Source organism: Raphanus sativus, chromosome 2 (genome assembly GCF_000801105.2).
Source record: "Raphanus sativus cultivar WK10039 chromosome 2, ASM80110v3, whole genome shotgun sequence".
Classification (NCBI taxonomy): domain Eukaryota; kingdom Viridiplantae; phylum Streptophyta; class Magnoliopsida; order Brassicales; family Brassicaceae; genus Raphanus; species Raphanus sativus.
In genome coordinates, this window is record NC_079512.1 from 4,838,576 (window position 1) to 4,854,653 (window position 16,078).

Here is a 16,078-nt window from a genome sequence, read left to right on the forward strand (position 1 = left end):
CCTTATTGATTTTTTTGAAAGAAATAATAAAGAATTATGAAAAAAGTTTCATTATTTTATTCGGAAAAATAAAAAATAAATTTCATTTTAACATTTACTATAAGTTCTATATTTATAAATGTCATTTACTTTTATTAATTTACCTTTTTAATAAAATTTATTCTCGTTATATGTTTTTAGTGTAAAATACTTTTAGGTATATTTGAGACATTTTTCCTAAAAATAAATTTAAATCAAATAGAAATAAAAGTTAAAAATTTTGATAACATAAAAACAAAAAAAAAACAAATAGAATATTTTTAGCGGGGTGTAATTTCGTATATACACTTACTGGTTTAATTTATTTTTTGCAGGTTATAAATAATAAATTATAAATTTGGGGAATATGCAGAACCTAATCTAGTAAATTATAAACTTAACATTACTTCCATTCTAATATAGTACTAGGTGTTTTCCTGCACCATGTGCAGTAAAAAAAATTTAAAATATTTTTAATCGATAAATATAAATTTATTTAATTTTTTATTAATATTATAAATTTTTATCAATATTTCAATATAAATTTGATTTAACTGAACATTAAAATTAAGATAAAAACAATTTTGTTTATCTTGAATTATATTTAAAAATGTGCATGTATATATTTAAAATTATAATCTTAGGTAGATTTTTATATCTCTTTTTTTAATTAAATATATTAAATAAATATGTAAAAAATGCATAATTGTCAAAAATTAAAATTAAACAATATTTATAAAATCTGTAGATATATATAAGAAACTAATGATTTTACGATTTAATTTGATTTTATGATTTAATTTTTATAATTTTCTAAAAATATGTATATATTTTTGAAATATTTTTAATTTAAATGATATTTCGAAATTTGAAATGCCATAATTGAATATATTTATTTTAATGATGATTTATGAGTTATTACCATATTTTAAAAAGTCCAAAAATATAAATCAACAATAAATGTAATATATGAGTTATTACCATATTTTAAAAGTTTACCAAAAATAAAAATTAACATTAAATATAATTTTCCATGTCATATTAATCTATAAGACATATCATCAATTTTAGTAGTCATATCACAATTATTAATCTAGGTGTTTTCCTGCACCATGTGTAGTGATGAATTTTTTAAAAGTTAAATTTTATATTTTAAAATGTAATTTATTAATATTATATATTTTATTATTTTGACCAATAATTAATATAAATATCATTAATTAAGAATAAAATTAAGATAATTTTTTTATTTTAAATTATATTTAAGAATATATGTGTATATATAAAAAGTTAAAATCTTGGATAAAAAATTATTTATTTCATTTGGTTAAATATATTAAATCAACTTGTACAAAATTACTAAAAATCATATAAAATTGTATAGTTATCAAAAATTAAAACTAAATAATATTTATATAATTTGTAGATATATAAAAGAAACTAATGATATTACAATTTTTTTTTAAATTCAGAAAATTTAGAAAATTTTAGATATAAAAATTTTATAATTATAAAAGTAAAATTATATAATATTTCGAAATTCAAAATGTCATATTTTAATATATTTATTTTAGTGATGATTTATGAGTTATTACCATATTCTACAAAGTTTACCAAAAATATAAATCAATATTAAATATAATATATGAGTTATTGTCATATTCTAAAAAGATTTTTAAAAATATAATCAGCATTAAATGTAATTGTTCATGTCATATTTAACCATATGACATGTCATCAATCTTAATAGCCACGTCACAATTGTTTTTGTGAAAACGATTGTAGAGAATACATGTGGTAAATCACTTCTCAAATATATACTAAGGGATTGCAAGTTATAAATCTACCATCATTCACATTGGTTTAACATCTATTTAAGACCAAATTTTAGCCATTTTAAAAAATAATAAGATTTGGTGTACAATTAAAGAAATCTATTATTTAAATTAGAAAAATATTTCAGATGCTTAAATATATTACTTAAATTAAGAAAAGACAAACATACTTAAATATATGCTCGATAAATTTCTTAGTGGCATTTTACTGTGAATAAGTAATGAAATTAAGGGGTATTTATATTTTGTACTTATCTTTTAATATATTAGAACTGGTCTCGTGCACCCGCACGAGTGTTTATTTTAATAAAATAAATATATAGAATTCTTCATAGCACAAAAATGTAAAATGGTTGCGTAGACATGCATTCATAGGATGTTTGTTTTCGATTTGTAGTATATAACATTTTTGATAGATCAATGATTTTTAATTTTCTATAATTTGTTGGTTGCTCATATTATGATTGGATACTAAACCAACCAAAATGATATCTTATATAACATATTCGTCAAATAGTAATTTTTAATTACATTTAACATTTTAACTAATTTAATTTTAAATTAAAGCACCAATTAGTATGTTTATGTATAAGTCAAAAATATTTCTTTCATGTTTACTTTTGAGGAAAATATCAAATTAACAAATATTATATTCTGATAACTTTTATATATATATATATATATATATATATGTGTGTGTGTGTGTGTGTGTGTGAATAATATTAATTATAAAATTATTTAACATATATTTGAGAAATAATTTTATATGCTTTAATAAAACATTTAACATTTATATTTTGTGTGGAATGAAATAATAATACACGAGTATAATATATATAAGTTTGTATGTCACATTTTAATAAATCTATTTACTTTAATAGTAAAATTTAATTAAAGAATAATGGTAAGTTTGGTTAGAAATAGTCTAACAAAATAAATGATTATAATTAATTAACTAATAATTATTAAATTGGTGTCATAAACTATAATATGATAAATGAATTACTATTTTTAAAATATTTTGGTTATAGTAGTATATATTCGAATTGGAAATAAATGAGAATTAGGGATGTTCAATCTGGTAAAACCGAACTAATTAAAACCGAACCGAACCAAATAGAAAAAGTAGCTTTGATTTGGTAGTACCGAATATATCGAATGGATGTCATTTTTTAAAAAACGCGATATATGAATACGATTTAATATATAAACCGATTAAACTGAAGCGGATCAATTAAAATATATTAGTATAATATATATAAACTATATAGTATAATTAATAATGTATAAATGATTTATTTTATTAATATGGTTCTCATACTTAAATGTTTAGTTATTTAATAGTATTGTGGATTACTAATACTTTTTTGTTTTTATTCTTTTGGTACAGGTTAGAGTAGCTTAATCTACGGGTAAGAATGAAACAAAAACAAATTTCGGTGACTAATTTTATGGGAGAAATTAAAAATGTTTTCTATGTCATTCATTAATCTATCTATCTATAATATTATTTGCGAAGTGATTTTTCGCAACGGAGCTCCCACGTTAAAAGTTAGAGTGGTTAATATCGATACTACCCTTAATGAATAAAATATATAATTAAGCTAAAAATAAAAACGAAAATTAATTTATTTGATTAGATATTTGATTAAAATTAATAATAGTAAGAATTATCCAAAATATAAACATATTTTAAAATATAAATATAATTCCTATATGTATGTTGTGTTGTTATCTGTTTTTTTTTTAAATATAAAGTTGTAATCATAAAGTATATAACTAAATATCAATAAAAAAATTCTTAATTTTATATAATTGAAAAGAAAATATTAAGTGACTTTTAAGATTTATTTCTATATAAGAAATATGTGCAACGGAGCTCTCACGTTAAAATTTAAAGGGGTTAATATCGATACTACCCTTAATGAATCAAATATATTAAGCTAAAATTTGAAACGAAAATTAATTTATTTGATTAGATAATTGATTAAAATTAATAATAGTAAGATTTATCCAAAATCTAAACATATTTTAAAATATAAATATAATTCCTATATGTATGTTGTGTTGTTATCTGATTTTTTTAAATATAAAGTTGTAAACATAAAGTATATAACTAAATATCAATCAAATATAATTCTTAATTTTATATAATTGAAACGAAAATATTAAGTGAATTTTAAGATTTATTTCTATACTATTATTTGCGAAGTGATTTTCGCAACGGAGCTCCCACGTTAAAAGTTAGAGTGGTTAATATCGATACTACCCTTAATGAATAAAATATATAATTAAGCTAAAAATAAAAACGAAAATTAATTTATTTGATTAGATATTTGATTAAAATTAATAATAGTAAGAATTATCCAAAATATAAACATATTTTAAAATATAAATATAATTCCTATATGTATGTTGTGTTGTTATCTGTTTTTTTTTTAAATATAAAGTTGTAACCATAAAGTATATAACTAAATATCAATAAAAAATTCTTAATTTTATATAATTGAAAAGAAAATATTAAGTGACTTTTAAGATTTATTTCTATATAAGAAATATGTGCAACAGAGCTCTCACGTTAAAATTTAAGGGGTTAATATCGATACTACCCTTAATGAATCAAATATATTAAGCTAAAATTTGAAACGAAAATTAATTTATTTGATTAGATAATTGATTAAAATTAATAATAGTAAGATATATCCAAAATCTAAACATATTTTAAAATATAAATATAATTCCTATATGTATGTTGTGTTGTTATCTGATTTTTTTTAAATATAAAGTTGTAAACATAAAGTATATAACTAAATATCAATCAAATATAATTCTTAATTTTATATAATTGAAACGAAAATATTAAGTGAATTTTAAGATTTATTTCTATTTAATAAATATGTGTACAACGAAATTTTCAAAAAATTATAATTAATATGTAAAAATTTTCAAACGAATAAAATAATAATTTATTATCATAGTCTTTTAGTTAGTAACACATATATTAATGAGTAATTATAAAATATTTAATAATTATGATTTAATATAATAAAACCCAAACATAAAAACGAATTTAAGCTTTATGAAATCAGATAACTCATTAAAACTAATATAATAAATAATTCAAGTACATATTTTGTTATTATCCAAAAATATCTTTTATAAATATTAAACAATTATTTCTATGTATATATATATATATATATATATATATTATCATCTAAAAAGAATATCTTTTAATCATAAATAAAATTAGTTGCAAAATTATATAGTTAAAAATATTTCTGGTATATATATGAAAGCTTTCAAGAAATTAACGCGATAATGAATATATATTTGAGTCAATTAGCCTAAAAACCAAAAAGAATGTTGAAATTAGTGATCTGCCTATAACATTAAAAAGTGGAGCGCGTGGTGAGAACGTGATTGACGAAATGACAATGGTAACCTTCCCTATTGAATTTCCTAGTTTTCTTTTTTATTTTACAGATTTTTCTTAGATGTTTTATTGTAGTCAAGCAAAAGTGAATTATATCTACTGGTTTTCAACAAAAACAATGTTACTTTGTGTGATTAAAATTATGAAATATATTGGATGTGTATTTAGCATTTAATTTAGACAAACGTTTAAAATGAAGAACAATTTTTTCAAAAGAAAATAAAATGAAGAACAATATGTTATTTAGATCCACCGTTAGTGACATCAATTAGTTGACTGATTGACTGATCTACTGATACGTAAGATAACCATTTCTGAGCCTATGTGTAACTACAAAATTACACCATGTTTTATTGTTAACATAGTTAGTATATGTTAGCCGACTACATACATGTATATATTTCCATGAAATATAATGCATTTTTACCGAGGGTGACTGAGATGGTCAGAACAAATTTTATCCAAGACATAAAATAACAATCGGCTACATTTCATATATGTCATCTATGTAATGTATGTAGCCGGTTAACATATGGCACATAAATTTAATATATTTCTTAGCAAAGCTAATTATTTTCTTTTATCGATATAGAAATTTATAGCAAGCCTCAGATGTTTCATATAATTGAATGATAAATTACTACACTTTTTAGCAGTGCTAACTATTTTCTTTTATCGATATAGAAATTTATAGCAAGCCACATATGTTTCATATAATTGAATGATAAGTTACTACACTTTTTAGCAAAGCTATTTAACTGCTAATATTTATTAAAGAGTTTCTAGCCGGCTATGGAATTTGGTATCTAAACTATTAAGGCTGAAGTACAAAAATAAATTCACCCTTATAGTTACACAAATATTACATATCTATGCTACTGGACTAAAACACGTCGTTTAACACATTACCAACCCATGTATTCCCTTTTCTCCCAAATTCTCGAAGACCAAATCCCTAATTCCCTAATTGATTTGTATGAGCTGATTTATTCATCTTCTTCCATCTGTCTTTTAATCTTTCATCTGAAATTTTGTATCAGTTTATTTGTCCGATTGAATTTAATTCGTTTTCACTTTTCGATTGAGAGTCTATGTCTGTTTGAGTTTAGAAACTAAAATATGTAGATCTTTCCCGCTGAGATGAGTTTCTGTCAATTTCCGTTAGATATTTGATTTGTATATAGGCTTCAAACATATATATCTGTGGGATGAATTTAGTGCTTGATTTTCTTAATTTTTGATTGTATTTTCCATATTTAATTGAGCTGAAGATGGCAGAATCTTTGAGTATGTCTCTTCATTCTTGATGATATGGTTAAGAGGAGTCTCCCGCTGTGGAGCAATAGGTTTAACCGGAACTGAAAGAGGAGCTGCTGGACATATTCGCAGAGGTCCTTTTGCTGTGAAATCTAGGCCATGCTCCTTCTCCAACAAGGCAAGCTTACGAATTTGGGCTCTGTGTATGATTAGAATTCTGAGTTTACTTGTGACACCAGATTACAAAGCATACTGATTGACACACCGGTCTCTAGAGTTTCTTAAGTTGTTAGAGAAGCATTTTTTCATCAGTTTTGTTTCACTTCGTCTTGTGCAAGCTGGTCTGAGAATGAACGGCGGAGGCTACATGTTAATTATTTTCATTCCACCAGAGCTTTTGATCCAGCGACGAATTATCTCATGAGCTCACTGACAAAGGCGGTTACTTCATCTTCTGTAAGCTAGCCAGTCGGTTTGTTAATATACTTTCGGGATTGTAGAAATGAGGAGGCTAATTTGTTGCTAATGGAGTCTAAATTACTTTGAAATCGCTATTAGTGGTAAAAACATAACCTTTGTTGATAAATATATGAACTTTCATTCCTAAACAGCATTGATGCTTATTTATCTTCTGAAAGTATTTTTTTGTTCATCTTTTGATGCACCTCTCACGTATGGTAGTAAAGGTTATTAACCTCTACAAATAAAGAAGTTTTTGATGTTGTTTTTCTTTCTTTTGTGGTTAGTCACGGTTTTATCTTTTATGGATTTTATAGATGTTTGGGTCACAATGATATCTAAATTATTCTTCTAAGTGTTTGACATAAATAAAACTTTATGTATCCTTTGAGGTACGTCAGATTCCCGGTTTATTTAAATAAAGGTGATGGAGGTTGACTTTTGTACACAAGCAATGAAATACACAGGAGGTAGGAGAATGGGTTAAGAATAACATAAATGGCAGCAAAAGGGAAATTTCACAGCTGTTTGGGAATTTCTCGCGGAAAAAGATACGGCAAAAACAAAGAGATCGGTTCAAGAAACATAACTTTCTACGGGAACAAAAAAAAATGTTGTAGAAGACAACCATGTTTCTGTTTTTTTTGGGGAAAAACAAATTATATGGGCTTCTGTTCAAGGTCCGCTATAATTTTTGTTAAATTTGATATACATATAAATAATTCATAACAAAATGGCCTAATTAAACTCACTAACTTGGGCTTTCTATATATAATTGCTTGAGATCTGTATTTTTAAAATGTTTCTTTGGTTACTTTTCCAATAGTTTATATTCTTGCCGTCTAAATAATTTTTTTAATAAATATTATAATTAAAAAAAAAATCACTAAATTTATAGTATAATTTTGTAAAACTCACAAAGTCTCAACAAAATACTCCAATATTTTATATTTTAATCTTATGTTACCAAGTAAAACATAGAAAAAGTACAATAAAAAGTATACAACCTCATAGTTAAAAATGGACACTAAAAAAATAACAAGATACACCACTCAAGACTATTCCAAAAAATGTTAATAATTTTACAACCTATATAAAAACATTAATAATTTTACAACAAACAAAAACATATAATTATATAGAAGATACACCCGCGCGGACGCGCGGGTCAAAAACTAGTTTATGATTGTGACTGTTGTGGTTGGTACAAATTTTATATTATACAAGAAATAAAATAATATCCATCTAAATATCATATACGACAAAGAACTAATTAAGTCATGAAATAATACAAAATAAAAAACAACATCTAAACGCTAGTGGTAAGGAAACATCACGCCGGGAAAGGGGCAGCGACGGTTGAGCGGAACAGACGAGGTGGAGAGTGTTGGTGCTGATCTCCAGTCTTTTGAAATCAATCTAAGTCACGGCGGAGAAGCTCGTCGGAGCAGATCTCCTCCTCGATGAAAAGGGATGAGACAACAAGCAAGCAGACACAATAACTAGCAGGGACGGCAGTAAATCTGAACGGTGCTTCATAGATCTAGGGCTTGAGAACCGTCGACGGCGTGAGAGAGGACAAGAGCACGAACATGAGTGATGAAGATGACGGTGAAATGAGAGCTGATTTTCACAGATCTGAGCCCAACAAAACACAGAATGGTGGCGTGAGGCGGTGAATAGAAGAGGAAACCGAGAACATAGATCGGAACCACCAGAAAACGAAACTGTAACAATTTTCTCCGACCAAGAAAAGGAGGCACGGATGAGACCAAAGAACTTGAACGGATGAAAGATAAGAGGAGAGAGAGACGCAGAGTTTGAGAGGGCCGACGCCATGACTCCACTGACGTCGGAGAGGGGACGAGCAAACGTCGCCTCAATAACTGGGGCTGTGAGAGTCTTTGCTAACTACTTTTTTTGTTTAAAGTATTCGAGATTTTCGAAATCTGGTCAGGGATTCGAAAAAAAAAATCAACTTGTCTGATATAAGAAATTTTATGTAAAAATTAGTTACCAGAGAGAGAATGTGAAAAAAAAAACAAATTTGAATTAGAGGTGAACCGCAGCTTAGCATCAAGTTGTAATAAGGGTATAATAGTCACAAAATTTTGGACAAAAACTATGCAAATCACAAATGTGTATATACCTAATTATGCTATAATGTTAATGTGTGGAGTGCAAATACTCTATATATTTTGATAAATATATAAATTAACGCAAGCGGACCTAATCATTTTACAATTGTAAAATGATTAGGTCCGCTTGAGCGGGCATAACACCTCGTTCCCTGTGTTATGCTTACTGATTTTATGGTTTAATGAATGGATGTAATCCAAGTTTTTATTTTGAATTGGTTTTGGGAAATTAGTGATTAATATAAGACAAGATACTGATTAATGTTAGAGATATTTAATACTTCAGTGGTATTTTATTGTTAATAATTGTAATTTTTAAGGGTTAATAATTCTAGATAGATAATTCTATATAAACCGTGTTTAAGCCATAACCAAGACAAACATACCATCTACAAATTTCATTTTCTAGTACGACAATCAAATAGCCAAACCAACATGACACTACATGTCATTGAGCTCGCCCGAGTCACCCCCGCACCCAACTCAAACCCCGTTCTTAACTCAGCCAACTCACTCTCAATACCTTTGACTTTCTACGACCTGCCATGGCTAATATTCCCCCCACTCAAGCGAGTCACTTTCTACAGGCTCACCGACTCGACTCGTGAGCATTTCCACTCCTTCATCCTCCCTAAACTCAAGCTCTCCCTCTCCATCGTCCTCCGCAGCTACCTCCCTCTCACCGGCCGCATCCTCTGGGCTCCTAACGACCCCAAACCGAGCATCCTCGTCTCACCAAACGACGCCGTTTCCGTCACCGTCGCGGAGAGCGACGCTGACTTCTCTTTCCTCTCCGGCTACGGACAACGTCCAGTTTCCGAGTTAAACAACTTACTCCCCGAGTTACCTGTTTCCGACGACTCGCTTACCGCGTACGCTCTTCAGATCACGCTCTTCCCTGGCAACGGATTCTCCATCGGCGTCACTGCACACCACGCCGTTTTAGACGGAAAAACGACAAGCATGTTTTTCAAAGCTTGGGCTCACGTGTGCAGAGAAGGAAACAGTCACGTGTCTCTCCCCGATACACTAACTCCGTGTCTCGACCGTTCGTTGATCAAAGACCAAACCGGACTCGACGAACAGATGATCGAGATCCTGACATCTATGCAAAAAGACAAGACCAAAGGGAGAAGAAGAAGCCTAAGTCCGAGAATCCTCGCACAAGAACCCGAAAACGACGTCGTTCTAGCCACGCTCGTGCTGTCTCGCGACGACGTGGAGAGGCTACGGGAGCGAGTCAAGAATCAGAGCCTCCACCTGTCCACATTCGTAGTGGCCTACGCTTACGTGTGGACATGCCTCGTGAAGGCGGCGCGTGGAGGAAACAACGGGGAGAGGCTCGTGAGTTTCCTCTTCTCCGGAGATGTCAGAGAGAGGCTCGACCCGCCGCTTCCCGCTACTTACTTCGGGAACTGTATATTTCCGGCGGGTAGCTACAACCGGAAGGCGGCGGAGTTCGAGGGGGAGGAGGGGTTCGTCACGGCGGTGGAGACACTCAGCGGTTTGGTGAGAGGGTTGGGTTCGAGGAAGATGGAGACAATCGCGGAAGAGTTCAAGATTGGGTTCGATTGCTTGGGTGTGACTTCACAGTTCGGGTCGGTAGCCGGTTCGACCCGGTTGGGAGTGTACCAGTCGGATTTCGGGTGGGAAGACCGGTTAAGACTGATGTTGTGTCCATTCAAGGAGAGGGGATCTCTATGGGAGAGAGACGTGGGGAATCAGGGGGCGTCGAGATTGGAGTGTGCATGAGGAAGGCTGATATGGACATCGTCCTTTCTCTCTTCAACAGTGGTTTACAAAACTGAACGCCTTTTTTTTTGTTTTTTTATTCAATAAAACTTCAATAAGACAAAGCTCATTGAGTTGTTCTTGTTTCTTGTGATGCTTTGTACGCAAGTAGCTAGCTTACTCGTTTGTGAGATTTGTATGCTATCTCATTTTGTTTTGTCCCTTTCCCAATAAACACATTGACATTTTCAAGACACTCCAATGGACTTTAATTTATGTTTTGGTATAAGAGGTTGCGGTCATTATGTATTTGGAAAACGTTGTCACTCGACTTTAATTTAGGCCCTACGTGTCGAGTAAGAGGTGCAACTTGATTATTACAGTTGAACCAATTCTCATTGCCACTTATGATCGAGAGAAGAGAAGTCACCGACGAGAAAGGTCATGCAAGAGAGGATGAAGAAGCTTTGTGAGGATACAAAAAAAGCTTTGTAAGCAGATTGGGTCGTCTTTAGTTTTGAAGATAGTCCTTGGTAGAAAATCTATAAAAAAAAAAAAAACTAAGATTCTGTTATAAGGTATTACTGTTTTTATTTATTTATGAGCCTCAAATGTCAAAACATTTAAAACAACCAACAATAGAGGTTTCTACATGATAAGCAAAACCCCAAACGTTAAGAAACTTCCATATGTTTATGCTGAAACTGCAGCGGTTCTCAACATTATTGAGAGATTAAGCTCTCTTGGCAACATCACCATCGTCAGTCTGATCAAATTCCATCTGGACCAACCTCTGTTTGACCCTTCTCTGAACCACCAAACTGATTGTCACTGCGACCAAACAGAAAAGCCTTCTTCGCAACCACAAGGTAGAAGATCATCATAAAAAACATGACGGCGGCCTCTGTAACCACCACCGCCTCCAAACCCACTTCCTCTTTCAGTAGCGTAGTTCACCCTAAGTCTTCGACCATGAAGGTACTGTGTTCCAGAAAACAGAAAAAAATACAATAAATGGCATATATTGACAAGTGACAACACGAAGCAAAGAAGAATCACAAATAAAAAGCATTGTCTGAATCATCTATACACAGTCTGAAGAAAACAGTGATTTATTTTAGAACAGTAAACAAAAAAAAGAAAGAAATTTCAGCCATTCATTAAGAGATAGAGCATGTCACTACTGCCTAACGAATGATTATTATTATTACTTCAGGCTAGATGATGATACCAATGTGTAAAGGCCAAAAGAAAAAAAACCGAGTTGTTCTAGAAACATGCATTGTCCAGGAGTTGAAAAAAGGTCAAATAATCCAGAACAAGACAATGAATTGACAAAAAGGAATAAGTGCCAGATCTTAAAGAATTAAAAGAGGCTGGAACATTTTGTGTGTTACCTCTCCATCCATATCTGTGGCATTACAAGCATCCTCGTTAGAAGTAAATGTCACGAAAGCAAAACCCCTCGATCTACCAGTTTCACGGTCCACAACAATTTCGGCTGTAAATTGATGATAAAAAGAAAAAACTAGTTAGCTCCGAGTATAAACAAGACAAACCGTTGAGAAGAAGAGGAGGAAACTACCATCAACAATTTGACCAAAATGGCTAAAAGCTTCTCTCAAGCCAACCTCATCAGTGCGGTAGGAGATACCTGAATCCAACATAGACAGCTCTGAGACCAACGAGCAGAGAGAAACAATACTAACAAAAAAAAAGAGAATACTTTCTCCCACAAGCGAGATAAAGAGTTATAATAGTCACCTCCAACAAAGATTTTTGAAGAAGAGAAGCTACGGATGAACGGTAGAATCGAGTGAGAGACACCAAAGGTTTTTGAAGAAGACATGCAACGGAGCATCATCAAGTTAGAGGCAGTGACATGATGAGTGCTAGTCTGCCTAAATATCCCTCCAACTTTACTTAAGAAAGCCATGTTGTATCCTGGAAGCAAAGAAAATTCACTACAGTGATTACAAAAAACAGAGAGCAAACGAAAATACAGATATTGAATTCAGAAAAAAAGCAGAATCGAACTTTTAGGGTTGCAGAAAAGAATCATAATAGTGGATGAGAAGAAACCCAGCAAACAGAGAACAATCTAGTTTCGGATCAGAAAGAGAAGCATGGACGAGAGAGAGACTAAACTCACTCTCTAGGGTTTAAATGTGACGGGAATATCTACTAGCTGTCCTGTTGGGAAAACGGCCAATTCCATCATGAATTTGATCTCTCCATTGTTTTCATACACGAATTATCGGATCAAGCCGAAAACATCATGAACTAATTTTTTTTTTGAATTTCAACCATAAACTTTTTCAATTTGGTTAATTACTACATAACCGTACCTGATTTCGGTTTACCTAGCTTCGGGTGCTGACATGGCATACACGAACCTATAACAGATTTGGTCGGTTTAATGATGAACCAAATTAAAAAAAAAAAAATCTTTTTGACAAAACGACGTAGTTTTGTTGCCTTGACTTAACACATATTTGGGGAAAATAATTATTAGGGCTCATCGTGATTTGCAGGAATAAAACGAAGAAGAAGAAGAAGGAAGAAAAGAGAGGTGACATGGGAGATGAGCCAGAGACAGAAGGAGATGAATCGTTAAGAGCTGAGAATGAGAGAGAGGAGACAAAGAGGGATGAAACAGAGATGTATGAGGCAGAGAGGTATGAGGCCGAGAGGAAGAGGATTCGAAAAGGACACTGAAGATGGAACTTAGGAGCTTGAAGAACATGGTTGTGTGTGTTGTAGTGTTTGGTATTTTGTATAAGTTCTTTATGTAGCTTGGTTATAAATCTGCATTCTGTGTAATAAGACATGTATTATGTAGTAAGAAGATGAACTTGTCATGTTTGAAACGTGTTTGCCTCTATTTTTTTTATTCACTGAAATAATTCCATTGATTAATATGACCAAATGGACAAGAAAAGAAAGGAGGGGGTGATCCCTCAGTTCGAGAGAAACAAAGAAAAGGTTTTTGTAAAAACAGAGAAAAAAAAATGAGCAAAAACAGAGTCTCTTCTGAAAAAACAGATAAAAAAAGAAACAGCAGGGAGCTCTTCTTTATGTTGTCGATGCTCTATTTTAAACACCAAAACAGTGGCTTTCGCATAAAAAAAGTACCATTACCAAACAAAAGTCTTGGAGATAACACAAATTAGTTTCAAAACACATCAAACATAACCATAGCATAGCAATACACAATAAAAACTAGAAAAAGACAGAAAAAAACAGAAAAAATATTTTAATTGATCACTTGGCTAATCATTGGTTGGGAGCTTGTCTTGTTCTTCTTGGGTGGACGTTGAATCTCAACACCAATGCCAATACAGCCTCGTGTGTTGTGTCCAGCTGCTCCACATCTTCCACAATGGATGGTTCTTCTTGCTCTAGAAATTTTTGTTGGAGACTCTTGTGTAACCTTTGTTTTCTTCTTGCTCGGTGACTCGTTCTTCCCTTTTATCCTCTTAGGAATCTTCTTTCTTCCTAACACTGAATCTGTATCTTCTGTTGTTGGAGGCACAATCACAGCCTCGTCACTCTTGTTCCAAAAATTCACACCATGAACAGCCTCAATTGGTGTTTGGTATTGCATTTTCCACTTTGAAGTGAGATAGCAATCACCAATGTAATCCTCTTTCTTTCGCTTCTTCTCTACAATAACTTTCAGTGCATGACGACAAGGCAACCCAGAAATTTCCCATTTTCTACACGTACAACTACGCTCCAACATCTTTACTTTGTATGATGAGTTTTTCTCCTTCACTTCAAAGCTTTCATGACCACAAGGATATACCTGACACGGCCTGATCTTTGTCTGCTCTAGTTCCACTCTCTCCACTGCTTTAATACTAAACTTTCCTCTGTCTTGCACACATCCTATGCTCGACCCGTGGTAATAAATCTTCTACAGCATTTAACAACCCCTTTTGTCTGTCAGAAATCACAGTAAATCCATTACCATCTTGCAGGTTTAAGTCGATTTGCAGCTTCTCAATAAACCATCTCCAGTTGGGTTCATTTTCAACATCGACAACAGCCCAAGCAATGGGGAACATCTGGTTGTTGGCGTCTCTCCCGACTGCTGCTAACAGTTGACCTTTTGTTGTGCATTTAAGAAAGCATCCATCAAGACCAAAGATAGGTCTACAGTGGGAGGTCCATGTCTTCTTCAATGCAGCAAAACAGACATAGAATCTGTAAAATACATCACTACCATCGTCACCTTGGACTGTCTCTAGATGCACTGATGAGTCCTTATTCGACTCTAATAACTCAACTCTGTAATCTCTAAGCCGTGAGAACTGTAAGTCTTGCTCCTCTTTGATAATTTCTAATGCCCTTTTCTTTGCGTTCCTGCACTGATCTATGGTTGCAGTTAACTCCCAACGCTTCTGAATATCTTCTAGAATCTCTTTCGGCATTAATTTAGGATTTTCCCTTATGTCATCAACGAACAACCCAGCAATAACCTCTTGTGTAAGCAGTCTTGAACGTCCACTCCTCATGCAAGTGTGCTCCTTCGTTAACACTTTAACTAGCCACTTCTGCAACGGTTGTTCATAAGAGCAGTAAATCTTCCACATACATTGTTCCTCTCCTTCTTCAGCTTCACTAGCACATTTTAATTCTGATTTGTCTTTCTCCCAACGCACATACTTAATATTCCACCTATGCTTTAGCACATAGTCAACCATAGCTTTTTTGAAAGCCTCCAAACTGTCAAAAGCTTGTCTTAATTTCAGATTACCACTGCCTTTTATGTACCTCAAGTACCCTTCTTTCTCAACACCATCTTCATCATCGTCTGAACATACAGGTGTAGCATACTCATCAAAATCTTCATCAACAAAATCAGCCACATTCCTTTCTACTCTTGCTTCTTCATCAAATTGTTGCTCATTCCTCTCGGCCTCATATCTCTCTGCCTCTGAATCTGCCTCATACCTCTCTGTTTCATCCCTCTCTGGCTCATCTCCCATGTCGCCTCTCTTTCCTTCCTTCTTCTTCTTCGTTTTGTTTCTGCAAATCACGTTAACCCTAATAATTATTTTCCTCAAATTGTATGTATTAAGTCAAGGCAACAAAACTACGTAGTTTTGTCAAAAAGATTTTTTTTTAAAAAAATTTTGGTTCGTCACTAAACCGACCAAATCTGTTATAGGTTCGTGTGTGCCATGTCAGCACCCGAA

General features: G+C 31.8%; 2 protein-coding genes and 1 pseudogene across 3 annotated transcripts; 1 reads left to right on the forward strand and 2 right to left on the reverse strand.

The window, feature by feature from the left end:
- Positions 1 to 9,487: 9,487 nt before the first annotated feature.
- LOC108841745 (phenolic glucoside malonyltransferase 2-like) lies at positions 9,488 to 11,130 on the forward strand (annotated as a pseudogene).
- A 294-nt stretch (positions 11,131 to 11,424) lies between these two features.
- Positions 11,425 to 13,148, reverse strand: LOC130498454 (glycine-rich RNA-binding protein 5, mitochondrial-like). 2 transcript variants are annotated; one of them, XM_056991830.1, is made up of 5 exons: positions 13,027 to 13,148; positions 12,639 to 12,818; positions 12,460 to 12,528; positions 12,272 to 12,375; positions 11,425 to 11,855 (listed from the first exon to the last, which is right to left on the reverse strand). In XM_056991830.1, the coding sequence occupies exons 2-5, from the start codon at positions 12,808 to 12,810 to the stop codon at positions 11,703 to 11,705; spliced, it is 498 nt and encodes a 165-aa protein (XP_056847810.1). In that variant the 5' UTR covers positions 12,811 to 12,818; positions 13,027 to 13,148; the 3' UTR covers positions 11,425 to 11,702. The 2 variants fall into 2 exon arrangements, with proteins under 2 accessions (XP_056847810.1, XP_056847809.1); XM_056991829.1 differs by having other exon boundaries at positions 12,912 to 13,051.
- A 1,546-nt stretch (positions 13,149 to 14,694) lies between these two features.
- LOC130507020 (uncharacterized) lies at positions 14,695 to 16,078 on the reverse strand. The gene has a single exon (XM_057001729.1). The coding sequence runs from the start codon at positions 15,866 to 15,868 to the stop codon at positions 14,738 to 14,740; it is 1,131 nt and encodes a 376-aa protein (XP_056857709.1). The 5' UTR covers positions 15,869 to 16,078; the 3' UTR covers positions 14,695 to 14,737.